The sequence below is a fragment of the Salvelinus fontinalis genome, chromosome 3 (genome assembly GCF_029448725.1).
Source record: "Salvelinus fontinalis isolate EN_2023a chromosome 3, ASM2944872v1, whole genome shotgun sequence".
NCBI classification, from domain to species: domain Eukaryota; kingdom Metazoa; phylum Chordata; class Actinopteri; order Salmoniformes; family Salmonidae; genus Salvelinus; species Salvelinus fontinalis.
This window is the reverse complement of record NC_074667.1, coordinates 27,802,348-27,816,382: the sequence shown is the minus strand read 5'-3', so window position 1 is coordinate 27,816,382 and position 14,035 is coordinate 27,802,348. Positions and strand designations below refer to the sequence as shown.

General features: G+C 43.2%; 1 protein-coding gene across 2 annotated transcripts; it reads left to right on the top strand.

Annotated features, from left to right (window-relative positions):
• On the top strand, window positions 1–9,825 carry fblim1 (filamin binding LIM protein 1). Of its 2 annotated transcripts, none has more exons than XM_055911320.1 (8): window positions 1–582; window positions 5,493–5,890; window positions 6,066–6,223; window positions 7,127–7,226; window positions 7,576–7,745; window positions 7,873–8,051; window positions 8,224–8,344; window positions 8,582–9,825. In XM_055911320.1, the coding sequence occupies exons 2-8, from the start codon at window positions 5,497–5,499 to the stop codon at window positions 8,693–8,695; spliced, it is 1,236 nt and encodes a 411-aa protein (XP_055767295.1). In that variant the 5' UTR covers window positions 1–582; window positions 5,493–5,496; the 3' UTR covers window positions 8,696–9,825. The 2 variants fall into 2 exon arrangements, with proteins under 2 accessions (XP_055767295.1, XP_055767288.1); XM_055911313.1 differs by lacking the exon at window positions 1–582 and adding an exon at window positions 3,884–4,729.
• Window positions 9,826–14,035: the final 4,210 nt, after the last annotated feature.

The window sequence follows — 14,035 nt, the reverse complement described above, 5'->3', positions numbered from 1 at the left end:
GAGGGGGCTCTACACTGCTGTCTCAGCCTCCTGGCCTCCGTTGGCTGCTGATGGGTCACTGCCAACTTCTCTGGTGCCATGTCTCTAGGCTCTACACCCGTCACAGCTTTGAATGCTACTTTTCGTTCTGCATCACCCTCCTGACCTCCGGCCGCTCTCCTTGCTGTGGAGAGCGGCAAAAATAGAATCGCCTCTTAGAAATGTAAAGATCGGGGTCTTGTTCAGTAGGAAGAAAACATTTAAAAACTGAGTGAAATGACGGGAAGTACGTCCTCAATTTGGCCAATAAGAACACAGATTTTCATTTTCAGTCAATGTTTTGCTCCAGTGTACACTACTGAACATGACCCTAGTAGCGTCACATTTGTTAATTGAACTTCTCTATTGTCCTCCACAGAGGAGCAGCACTACTGCCCGGGTAGTGAGGCCCTACTGCACACAGTGGCCCTGTGTATGGGGACCCTGCTGGTGCTCATGCTGACGGTAGGCCGCTAGACTGACATGCTCCTCATCCTCGTCACCTTCCTGGGGGGAGGCTGTCTGCCTGCTGCCCTCCCAGGTACTCCCTAAGTTCTGCCCCAGGTCAGTGTGGCCCCACAGCTTGAACACATCTCGCTCTCTCTGTTGCTCTGTTGGTCTTTCAGGTTTTCTTTCACCCTCTCTCTGCAGGGACGGCAAAACATTTCTTCATAGGGCTGTGTGAAAACGATAGTTTTAAGCTTAGATATTTTTATGCTTAGAATTTCTGACAATGGGAAGGCTATTTGTTAGTCAACTTGTCTAATTATACTGAACAAAAATATAAACACAATATGCAACTATTTCATTGATTTTACTTAGCTACAGTTCATGAGGAAATCAGTTAATTGAAATAAATAAATTAGGCCCTAATCTATGGATTTCACATGACTGGGAATACAGATATGGATCTATTGGTCACAGATACCTTAGGATCTTGTCACAGTATTTTTGTGCATTCAAATTGCCATCGGAAAAATGCAATTGTATTCGTTGTCCGTTGCCAATACCATAACCCCACCGCCACCATGGGGCACGCTGTTCACAACATTGACATTAGCAAACCGCTCGCCCACACGACGCCATACACATGGTCTGCGATTGATGCCGGTTGGACGTACTGCCAAATTCTCTAAAATAAGTTATGGTAGAGAAATTAACATACATTTTTTGGCAACAGTTCTGGTGGACATTCTTGCAGTCAGCATGCCAACTGCACGCTTCCTCAACTTGAAACATCTGTGGCATTGTTGACAACATTTTTTTGTGGACTTTTATTGTCCCCAACACAAGGTGTACCTGTGTAAAGATCATGGTGTTTAATCAGCTTCTTGATATGTCACACTTGTCAGGTGGATGGATTATCTTGGCAAAGGAGAAATGCTCACTAACAGGGATGTAAACAAATTTGTGCACAACATTTTTGAGAAATATGTTTTTTTGTGCGTATGGAAAATGTCTGGGGTTGTTTATTTCAGCGCATGAAACATGGGACCAACACGTTACATGTTGCGTTTTATATTTTTGTTCAGTGTTTGTCTATACATGCAGCTTCTCATCTCTCAACTTTGTCCCAGAAGACTAAATACAGCGGTGCTCACAAGAAAAATGTCATAAATCAAAAGAATGAAGGCATCAATAATCTAGTGTAGTTGGCATCAGTTAAGTTCTCTTTCATTTCTGCTTCTCTCACAGAGCGAGGATGTTTAGGGACTAAGGAGAAAATGCAATACTTCTAAAACAGGGGAAAGGTTCTTCCTGTACAACATCAAATGATGTCAGTTTAACATATTTTATGGCACTGACTGTTGTGATTGCACGATAATAGTGTTCACTTCCCTCATGACAGCTTCTATTGTTCATTAGGAGGGAGCAGAAGACATTCACAAGCAGATCTGTCTGGCATTCCAGAAGCCTGTCATCAGACAGCGACACACAGAAAGACTATCAGGCTGCAGAATACCACAACACAGACCAGTTACTGTTTCACTCTACCTCAGACAAAATAAACTTTTACCTCAAATACAGCCATCTACTGGCCTGTCACTCAGTGATACTGTTGAAATCCAATACTGTCACCGTTTACATAGACATGTTCAGCTTTGATGTGGCGCAGCGGTCTGAAGCACTGCATTTCAGTGCCAGATGCGTCACTACAGACACCCTGGTTTGATTCCAGGCTGTATCACAACCGGCTGTGATTGGGAGTCCCATAGCGTGGCGCACAATTGGCCCAGCGTCGTCCGGGTTTGGCCGGGGTAGGCTGTCATTGTAAATAAGAATTGTTTCTTAACTGACTTGCCTAGTTAAAGGTTAAACAATACAAATAAATGATGTCACGTACACACCGTTTCTGTCATAAATCATATCAACATGAATGTTTGCTGTTTTATAACCTTGTTTGGACCTGTGAAGGGAGACCTAACCCTGCTTACACAAGAGGACTGATGTTTATTTACTCTTATCTTCTCTTGAATTATTAACCAGTCTATTACCATAGTGACAAGGGTGTGGTTGCTAGAGCCACAAATATACAGTTTGTTCCCTGGCTACGTGACTTATGTTATTATATAACTTTGCAGTAGATTTGTGGCATAGCTAGGTATTGTATGCTATTTAGCTTTACCAGATGTCCTGACCATTCAAAATATAACAGGTGTGTGTGTGTGTATTGTCTGTGTGCAGGCCCACCTATGGTGATCATTTCTATTATTTAAGAATCGTGGCAATACAGTGAGAGAAGGCGGGTGAATACAGAGTTAGCAGTTCAGTGGACGGTAAAATGGGGGGATGATTAAAAGGAGATGTAGAAGATAGAAGTTGAGAGTCGAAGAGCAGAGGGAGAGGTGTGTGTGTGGTAACTGTTGTCTGCACTGGGTGTACCTTTTCCTTTTAAAAACCTGTCATCAACACACCCAGTTGCACAACTCTAGGACATTTACATTTTAGTCATTTAGCAGACACTCTTGTCTAGGGCCACTTGTAGTCAAACAGGAAGTACAGACATGCTTCTTGCTTTATCGACTAATCTGAAAGAGAGAAATGAGACCGTGTTTGGTTTATGATGCCAGGGCTATGGCTAGGGTTTTAAATAGTTGCAGATGGAACCAGATTAGAGTTGAAACCGGGTTTTAGATATAGGCCACAGGAAGGGCCTTGTTTATTCAGTAGAAATGGGTCCTACTGAATCAACTGAAAAGCCATTTATTTCATAGAGATGTAACAATTTGGGCTGTTTTCCTACAATGGCCAACTCCCCTTACCCAATGATATGAGTTGCGTTGTCAGTTTCCTCCTTTTCTGCATCTGGGTTTCTGGGTTCTTGAAGAAGGGGGGGTGGGGGGCTGTGGGGGAGGGGCCTAGATTTTAGAGGGTGATGTCATCACTGAGCATGCTCCCTCTTGCAGCTGTGACATCACCACAGCGCAGCATTCCATTCTTCAGACACTGGAACAACACAGACCCCCTGACCCAGCTCCCCCTCTAGCAGCTCCCCTTCTCTCTCAAGCCACTTCTCTCCGTTTAACCTCTCTCACTCCGTTCTCTCATTTCTCTCTCACATCATCTCTTACACAGTTCTGCACTGGGCCTGTGCCTTTCTCCTTTTCACCCTTCCATTATCAAGCCCCCTATCTTTTCTGAATCTTTCAACGTTCAGCCCCCCCCCCCCCCCCCCCCCCCCTCTTGCACAAGCTTCTCTCTGGCTGGAATGAGGGTGCAGGCTCCACAAGGTTACGCTCCACTCAACGGCAAAACATTTGCTGATAGAGCTGATAAAGTCCGACTCGGGAGAGGAGAGCTAATACCAGAACAGAGTTGATTTCTAACTCTCAGATCTCTCTCTTTCTCTCTGTCTGTACCTTTTCATTTTGCTGCTATTATTTCCGACACTGATTGAGAAGGGGGTTTGAATCTAACTTTAGTGAGAAGTAGACTTGTACTTTCTGTAGCCCTCAGCATTCAGTATTGGGGAAAAGGTAATACGTTCTTGTTGATTTACAGCACTGCATTAGAGACCAATAGTTAGTCAAGGCTAAATGAGAGAGCAAGAGTGAGTGATAGAACTGAGCGGGGGATGGGAAGAGAAAAATGAGGGGAAAGAAAGAAAAAAAGAGAAGGGAGACTCAATGAGGGAGGTAGGGAAAATACAACTGACAGAACAATGAGGGAAAGCGGAGAAAGAGAGAGTGGGAGAGGATAGCTACAGAAAGAGGGCAGATGGAAAAGGCAGGTACAGTCACATCCTGTTGGATTTCAAAAGATAAAGAGGGAGGAAAAAGAGGGGGGCCAGCATGTACTATGTGATACTGTACGTGCTGTGCGCATTACCAACGTGTGTGCGCGTGTGAGTATGCATGAGTGTTGAGCAGGAGCGTTTGTGCAGGACTACGCGTAGCCTGTGCGCCAGACTGCTTGTCTGAATGTGTCATGCTTTTTACTGCACTTTGTTGGTGATTAACTGTTCACCTTTTACGGTTGGGAAAGTGTTGTTGTCATTCAGCGGGAAAGGAAGAAGGAGGAGGAGGGGAGAGAGAGAGGGAGGGAGGTGCAGGAGGAAAAGGAGTGGCTTTCTGTAGATAGCTGTCCTTTCTGCCAGAGCTCGCCCTCTCAGTGGCGGTTTAGGAGTGACAATAGAGGAGCAGACCGGGTGTGCCGACAAACAGAGAGGGAAAGACAGAATACAGAGCTGACGCCCACATTTTTCACTCAGGTACGTAACGCCACAGTAGAATATCAGATTTGATACGGAGAGGAATGAGGTTTTAGTTTTTCACTGTTACACTTAGGCCATTATTAGGAGTCTCATTTCAAAGTAGTTAGGCCGCAGAGAGGATGTGAGGCTTTGTGCTAGTGTGTGGTGTGTGTGTGTGTGTGTGTGTGTGTGTGTGTGTACTCATGTGAGTGTGTATTTTTGACTGTTCAGGTATGTTTTTCATGTATGAGTTCAGCACACTGTATGTATGAATATTTTAGAAATGTTTGTGTACATGTACTATACTGCATGAGGGAGTGAAGCAGGTATGTGGTGTTTAAATGTATAGGTTATGTCAGCTGGTGTAAAAATGTATTTTGGCATAGTTGACAGAGCGTGTACACCACCACACCTTTTATGAAATGGAAGTTCAAGAGGTGACAATGCGAAGCTATTTCTTTCTGGTGGGCTAAACATTCTGTGCCATGACACAGATCAGGCATACGTACTGTACGTTCATGTATGAGTGTATGGGTGAGTGTTGAAACGGTAGGGATGACTAGGCATTCAAAAGACACCTCCCACAGGAATTTAGCACCATCGGGCCTCAGTGTGTTCAATAACCTCGACTGTATGCCTAGCTTGTCCCTCACACGTGCTAGTTACAGTGGGACGTTATATCAGCTTATCTTGATATAGCAATCAAGTAAGTCCTGTGTTGTTTAGTGTGTTTCATGTCGTACCTGACGGACTGTTGTGCATTGCATTCTGTGTGTTCCAGCATCATGGCGTCGGCTGCGCCGCAGAAGAGGATGGTATCCTCCGTCTTCATCACGCTGACGACCCCTTACAGAGCCACCGTCACTCAGCACCAACACGCGCGCACACACAGCGCCACCGCCAATGACATGCCACATGCAGCCACGCGGGTTAGCCCAGAGGACAGCAGCACCCGTAAGCCCAGTGTCGGTGACACGCAGCATGGTTCCATACGTAGGCAAGAGAGGACTCCGTCTGAGTCCAAGGGCAGTGCACAGAACGGGGACCAGAGTTCCACACCTTCCCTGGCCAGACCCTCAAAACCCAGACCTCCACCCAGCCCAGTGACCCCTAACCTCACCCTGGGTCCGGAAGACACGCAGCAGCAGACAGATACCGCAGCATACAAGGGTCCTGAGGGTAATGAGGAGCAGCCAGTACATTCATTATAAAAGCTGTCATTTTGCTGTGACAGGATTGACAGGATTGTTATGAATGATAACAAAGTACATTTTTAAATAACACGTTGACCGGCAGGGTTGTGATGTTGAATGCAGTGTTATTATTGCCACACTGGAACCTCTTTTCCTCACAGAGCTCCCTCCTCCACCTCCCCTTCCTCCTGTGTCTGTGGATGCTCAACTGACGGAGGATCTTGCACCTCTCCTGCCTCCTCCACCCGTACAGGAGACCCCAACTGCTCCCATCCTCCGACCTGTGTATCCAGACAGACCAACAGTGTCTGAACAACCGGTAAGATTGACCCTAGTATTCTACATCCCATGCCATGTTGTTGCTAGCCCTGGCACGATGACCGTAGAAGTTGGTAAGGCTGTACAAACCGATGTGGGACCAGGCTATATTATTGCCGTTCAACGCCCTCCATGTTTAGATTTCTTCTGACAATACTATAGAACAGGTCCACATATATTTCTCACGAGACCTCATCTCTTGACCATTCAGTTGAAATGTTGAATAATGTCTTAGCAGGCCATGATACTGAGAGGTGCCATTCGCTGTGTGCAGAGACTCTAGTGTGCAGGAAATCCGTTGAGGAGACAACAAGGACACATCTGTAGTACAGATTAGTGGGGGGAAAAACAGCTGTCTTTTAGATACAGTGGATGACACAGTACAAAAACACATTAGTACCCGCTTCTAAAGCACTTCTACGTTTTCTTTCGCCCCCAAAAATTCAGAAACAGGACTGTTGATCCCTCTCAGGGAAACTTTACCCTCCCTGTCACCCCATTATTCTGTTTTCTGTTCTCCAACTCTCAATCGAAACAATAACAGCACAAACCAATAAAGATGCCTGAATGGAGAGAGCAGGACTATTGGGTACATGGAGTGTTGTTCCCCTTTCTCTGGGGCACTGGGGAGTTTATGTATTTTTGCTAAGAACACCCGGTGTGTGAGACCTTTCTCCGTTACCATGAACTGTAGCCCTCTCGATCCAGAAAGTTTGGACAAAAAAACCCTACAAAATGCTCAAATGTTGAGACAGAGAAAACAGAGTGAAAATAGTTTATTGACTTTACTTTGAAATGGCACTGTTGAGGAAGGCTGAAGAATAGCGTTTCTGTGTGCCAAACAAAATGATTAGTCACGCAAGTGAAGAATCTTTGACTTAATCCCCTTTTTTTTTACCCACAGAGCTTTGCAGTGAATAGACAGCCAAAGCAAAGAACACCATCTAGTGGGGGGGAACAGAAGGAACCATCCCAGGAGCAGCTAGAGATGATAGAGAGCAAGGGTAAGGTGAAACTGTGTCTGTGACCTTATAGAAATGTCACCCAGGTATGTCACTTTTCACAATTCACAGTTAAGATATCAGGGCTTGAATTACCCCCATAACAAATCAAGGACACCACATAACAATTGAAATATCAAATAATCCTCCCCCCACACACACACACAATTGTCAGAGATTTTGACATTAGACACCCTCAAGACTCAATGTGTAATTTTACCCTGCTTGATATGTGAATGTGTGCTTTGTAGAGGTGTGTGGATTCTGTGGGTAGCCTGTGAAATTTTACATGTGTTTTCCGGCACTTTTTTTACATTTGACACTTGACTTGATATGTGTGCTTGCTTCGTAGAGGTGTGTGGCTTCTGCCGTAAGCCTGTGGCTCTGAGTGAAACTGCCATAGAGGCTCTGAACAGGACATACCACGCCAGTTGCTTCCAGTGCAGACAGTGCCATATCCCTCTGGCCGGTAAACTGTACTACAATAAGGCAGGAATACCACTCTGTGAGGACTGTTACCAGGTATAAACAACCTCCTGGGGAGGAACAGTACATGTAATAGAGATTGACTTAAGATGATGATGATGATGATGATGATGATGATGATGATGATGATGATGATGATGATAAACTACTCTCTTTCCTACAGGCCAGTTTGGAACTTTGCTGGGCATGTGGGGAAGTTATCAAAGACCATGTTATCCGTGCACTGGAAAGAGCTTACCACCCACCTTGCTTTATCTGTGCAACGTGCAGCCAACCAATTGGAGAGCAGAGATTTGCTCAGGGAGAGGTTGGGGAAGTGTATTGCCTCCAGGATTACTACAGGTAAACAAACGCATTACTACACAAATCTCCATCTTCTGTTCCCGACACACTCGTGTATCCTGATTACCTGATGATGAGAGCTACTAAATGGGCTTGATGTTGTAATTGAAAATAATTCATCATGAATACATAATAATGAAATACTGTCCTCTGTCTGATTTGTTTGTTGAAGGAAATACGCTCCCCAGTGTAGTGCCTGCCAGCAGCTGATCATTCCAAGAGAGGATGGCACAGACAGCTACACCGTGGAGTGCCTGGGACGCTCCTTCCACGAGGACTGCTATCGCTGTGAGGTACAGTACACGAACAAGAGAAAGGCTCTTTATATGTTAGTGTTATATGTGTTTGCTATATTTGCATGCCGATCTCAATCAGCTGAATAATTACTGGGGATTGGGTTCTTCACAATCAGTTCAAACAGCAAGAATAGAATAACGTTAGAATAGAATATCTGAATTTTTCCCAGAGGAAACTTTGGCTGTGGCATCTGCATCTCACAACCTTTTCCCTTTTATACACCCTGTGTTCAGATCTGCAGTACCCAGCTCTCCCCAGAGCCAAACGACCATGGCTGCCATCCACTGGATGAGAGGGTGCTGTGTAAGTCTTGTCACCTGACCATGGTTCAGTCTGCCCAGCTCTAATACTGAACTCAGAATCAGGGCCCGTATTCAAGGTTGGGGAGTAACTGATTACATGTAGTCAAATACATGTATCTGATTACAAAGAAACTTAACCTTTAACAAGTTACGTTACCAACAATGTAATCCCATTACATGTAATGTAATCACATTACAGATGCTTTTGAAAATGTACTTCTTGGATTACTTTTTTTTACTTTTACATTTAGGAAGAATGTTTGCGAAATGATGACACCTTTTTGTTTTCTCAATGACATTTAATTCAGCATTGGAAAAAGGTGTACATTTAAGTGTGCTCCGCCTGAGCGAGTCTGAACACAAGTCAGAGACCTCTATGATGACACACCAAATGTTTGATGGATCCTTTTTGTTTTCTTTAATGCCTCGTAAGGGGAAAGTAATCCAAAAGTAATATGATTACATTACTGAGTTTGGGTAATCCAAAAGTGATGTTGCTGATTGCAATTTTGGACAGGTAACTAACTAGTAACTGTAACCAAACAAATTACATTTAGAAAGTACCAAACCCTGCCCGTATTCATAAAGCGTCTCAGAAAAGCAGCGACGATCTAGGATCAGTTTTGCCTTTTCGATCGTAATGAATAAGATTAAATGGAAAGGGCAGACCTGATCCTAGATCAGCATTCCTACTCTGAGACCCTTTATGAATACGGGCCCAGGAACCAGGATGGGACGCTCCAACTGTGCAATGGAGCATATGGAGAGGCAGGCTGAAAGTCAACAGAGTAGGTCCTGATTGGATTGTAAAGGAGAAATATCGATGAAACTGGGAGAGAAGACGAGCCTTCCTAGTTCTGCATCATGGGAATAAGTCGTTGGACTTCGAATGTAACAAACTTTCTTCATCACACAGCATTTAGAAATGATTTGCAATTATTGTTTACGTAGCAAGACATGTTTATCAATTGCCTCCTATACTTCTTTCAAAATTGATACCTTTGCACTCTTTTTTTTAACCCACACTAGTAAATGCACCAAAGATATTTATTCAACATACATTTTCAAGTATTTTGTCGTATGCGTTCTTTGAATATTATGTAGTGCTCAGTGCTGAATGTTCATTCTCAATATATCCTTTCATATGAGAAAATAAACTAATATATTATATAGTATTGTGCTTTGTTTTTTGTGTTTTTTGTTGCTTCCCTTGCCCTCTCCACATTGTCAATCTTTTTTGAGACAAGCATGTTCCATGTATGGCTTTCATGCATAATTTACTCAAGGAACACAGTGAACATTAACTAAGTAAAGAAACATATTAGTTATAGGATATATGCAAGGAAAATGACCTATGCAAGAGGAATTCAACCAGAGGCTGCACAGTTCAAGAAAATAAACCATGATGGGGGTGGACATGGTGTTATGCAATTTCCAGGCACAGTCGACGTGCCATTAAAACCTCCACAAATTAGTTTGGCCTACAAAGATGCTGTGGTCAATGACTTGCGTAAACGACACCCTTTAGAACAGAATATTCAACAAAGCCATGATACAAATAGGCTCTTTGATTTAGGAAGAATTATGTGTATTCTGTCAAAGCACGTACATAATACATGCAGGTAAAGTGTGCCATGCCTTGTCAGCACAGGGTTGCCTTGGAATAAGCCATTTTGGGAGAATCACAGATCACCTCAGGCAACATACTAACCGAATGGTTTCTCAATTCATTAAATCCTCAGAGGCTGCATAGATGTGTTTGATAATGCGAAGTGTATAAGAGGTCATACAATAAGTTTTGTAGTGATTCCTATGTTGATGGTGTAAATAATATTTGTTGGTCTGTGGTGTGTAATGAGGAACAACCAGACTGCAATTGACACATTTATGAAATTGCTTATTCCAGTTACTAATAAGCATGCATCCATAAAAAAAGAACTAAAAATGGTTAAATCACTGTGGATTGATGAGGAATTGAAAAATGTTATGGATGAGGCAAAAGGAATGGCAAATAAGTCTGGCTGCACAACCAATTGGCAACCGTACTGCAAATTGAGAAATCATGTGACTAAACTGAATAAAAAGAAGAATAAATTATACTATGAAACAAATAAATCAAATAAAGAATGATAACAAGCTTTGGAGCTCTTTAAATACAATTTTGGGCAAAATGCAAACTCAGCTCCATCATTCATTGAATCAGGTGGCTCATTCATCACAAAACCCACTGATATTGCCAATTACTTTAATTATGTTTTCATTGGCAAGATTAACAAATTTAGGCATGACATGCCAGCAATGAACTCTGACACTACACATCCAAATAAAACTGATAAAATTATAAAAGACAAGCGTTGTAATTTTGAATTCCGTAAAGTGAATGTGGAAAAGGTGAAAAAAGTATTGTTGTCTGTCAACAATAACAAGCCACTGGGGTCTGACAACTTGGATGGAAAATGACTGATAATAATAGCGGACAATATTGCCACTCCTATTTGCCATATATTCAATCTAAGCCTAATAGAAAGTGTATGCCCTCAGGCCTGGAGGAAAGCAAAAGTCATTCCGTTACCCAAGTATAGTAAAGCCCCCTTTACTGTCTCAAATAGCGGACCAATTAGCCTGTTACCAACCCTTACTAAACTTTTGAAAAAATTGTGTTCAACCAGATTCAATACTATTTTACTGTAAACAAATTGACAACAGACTTTCAGCACGCCTATAGGGAACGACATTCAACAAGCACGGCACTTACACAAATGACTGATGATTGGCTGAAAATATTCTGGGAGCTGTTTTGTTAAGACTTTAATGTGGCTTTTGACATTATCGGTCATAGTTTGCTGCTGGAAAAACGTGTGTTCCACTGGCTAAAGCCAGTGTGTCTATGAATGCGGATGACTCAACAATACACATCAGCTACCACAGCGAGTGAAATCACCGAAACACTTAACAAAGAGCTGCAGTTAGTTTCAGAAAGGGTGGCAAGGAATAAGTTAGTCCTAAATATTTCAGAAACTAAAAGCATTGTATTTGGGACAAATCATTCACTAAACCCTAAACCTCAACTAAACCTTGTAATTAATAATGTGGAAATTGAGCAAGATGATGCAACTGCTCGGAGTAACCCTGGGTTGTAAAACCATCATGGTCAAAACATATTGATACAACAGTAGCTAAGTCTGTCCATAATAAAGCGCTGCTCTGCCTTCTTAACAACACTATCAACAAGGCAGGCCCTAGTTTTGTCGTACCTGGACTACTGTTCAGTCGTGTGGTCAGGTGCTTCCAGACAAACTAAACACCTTCTTTGCCCGCTTTGAGGAAAATAGAGTGCCACTGTCGCAGCCCACTAACAAGGGCTGTGCAATTGGGTCCTGTACTTTCTGACGGGCCACCCCTGGTGGTGCAGGTAGGAAACAACATTTCCACTTCACTGACCCTCAACACTGGGGCCCCACAAGAGTGCATGCTCAGCCCCCTCCTGTACTCCCTGTTCACCCATGATTGCGTGGCCATGCACGCCTCCAACTCAATCATCAAGTTTGCAAACGACACAATAGTAGTGTGCTTGATTACCAAATAAGACGAGACAGCCTACAGGGAGGAGGTGAGGACACTCGGAGTGTGGTGTCAGGAAAACATCTCACTCAACGTCAACAAAACCATGGAGATGATCATGGACTTCAAGAAACAGAAGAGGGAGCACCCCCCTATTCACATCGAAGGGACAGTAGTGGAGAAGGTGGAAAGTTTTAAGTTCCTCGGCATACACATCACAGACAAACTGAAATGGTCCACCCGCACAGACAGTGTGGTGAAGAAGGCGCAACAGCGCCTCTTCAACCTCAGGAGGCTGAAGAAATTTGGCGTGTCACCTAAAACTCGGACAAACTTTTACAGATGCAAAATCGAGAGCATCCTGTCGGACTGTATCACCGCCTGGTACGGCAACTGCACAGCTTTCAACTGCAAGGCTCTCCAGAGGGTGGTGCGGTCTGCACAACACATCACCGGGGGCAAACTACCTGCCCTCCAAGACACCTACAGCACTGATGTCACAGGAAGGCCAGAAAGATCATCAAGGACATCAACCACCCGAGCCACTGCCTGTTCACCCCCGCTACCATCCAGAAGGCGAGGTCAGTACAGGTGCATCAAAGCTGGGACCGAGAGACTGAAAAACAGCTTCTATCTCAAGGCCATCACACTGCTAAACAGCAATCACTAACTCAGAGAGGCTGCTGCCTACATAGAGACTCATATCAATGACCACTGTAATAAATGGATCACTAGTCACTTTAAACAATGCCACTTTAATAATGTTAGCATATCTTACATTGCTCATCTCATTACCATCTATTGCATCTTTCCTATGCCGCTCGGGCCATTGCTCATCCATATATTTATATGTACATATTATTTTCCATCCCTTTAGATTTGTGTGTATTAGGTAGTTGTTGGGGAATTGTTAGATTACTTGTTAGATATTACTGCACTGTCGGAAACTAGAAGCACAAGCATTTCGCTACACTCGCATTAACATTTGCTAACCATGTGTATGTGGCTAATAAAATTTGATTTGATTTGAGGGACCTCAGAAAATTACAATTGGCTCAGAACAGGGCAGCATGGCTGGCCCTTAAATGTACAAGGAGAGCTAACATTAATAATATGCATGTAAATCTCTCATGGCTCAAAGTGGAGGAGAGATTGACTTCATCACTACTTGTTTTTGTAAGAAGTGTTGACATGCTGAATGCACAGAGGTGTCTGTCTAAACTACTAGCACACAGCTCGGACACCCATGCATACCCCACAAAACATGCCACCAGAGGTTTCTTCACAATCCCCAAATCAAGAACAGAATCTGGGCGGTGCACAGTACTACATAGAACAGACACACACCCTACATTGTAAAATTGTTGTATGGTGGTTTTATACATTTTGTATTGTAGATATGTAGTGGTGTAATAATGTTATATGAAGTACTGTTTTATAGTTTGTTTTATGTGTGATGTAAGTTCCTTAATGTGTTTGGACCACAGGAAGAGTTGCTGCTGCCTTTTAAGGACCCCTAAAAAATACAAAATACAAAGCCATAGGACTGCTACGACTTTTGACTAGACAGTATACAGTTTATGTCAAAATTGACCAGAATTTACTTTTCATGGGAGGTTAGGATAATTTACGCAGCAGATTAGGATAATAAAAGTACCAGGTTATGATAATTAGGTTAAGGTTAGGAAACGAGTTAGGGTTATCTTAAATGCAACAAAAAAAAATATTTAAGAAATCAAGATGACATAAACCGTATACCCTCTAGCCTTGAGTAGCTGTCGCATGATCTCGGGAGCGCGCAAGTCATGAGAAACGAAGCCGTCG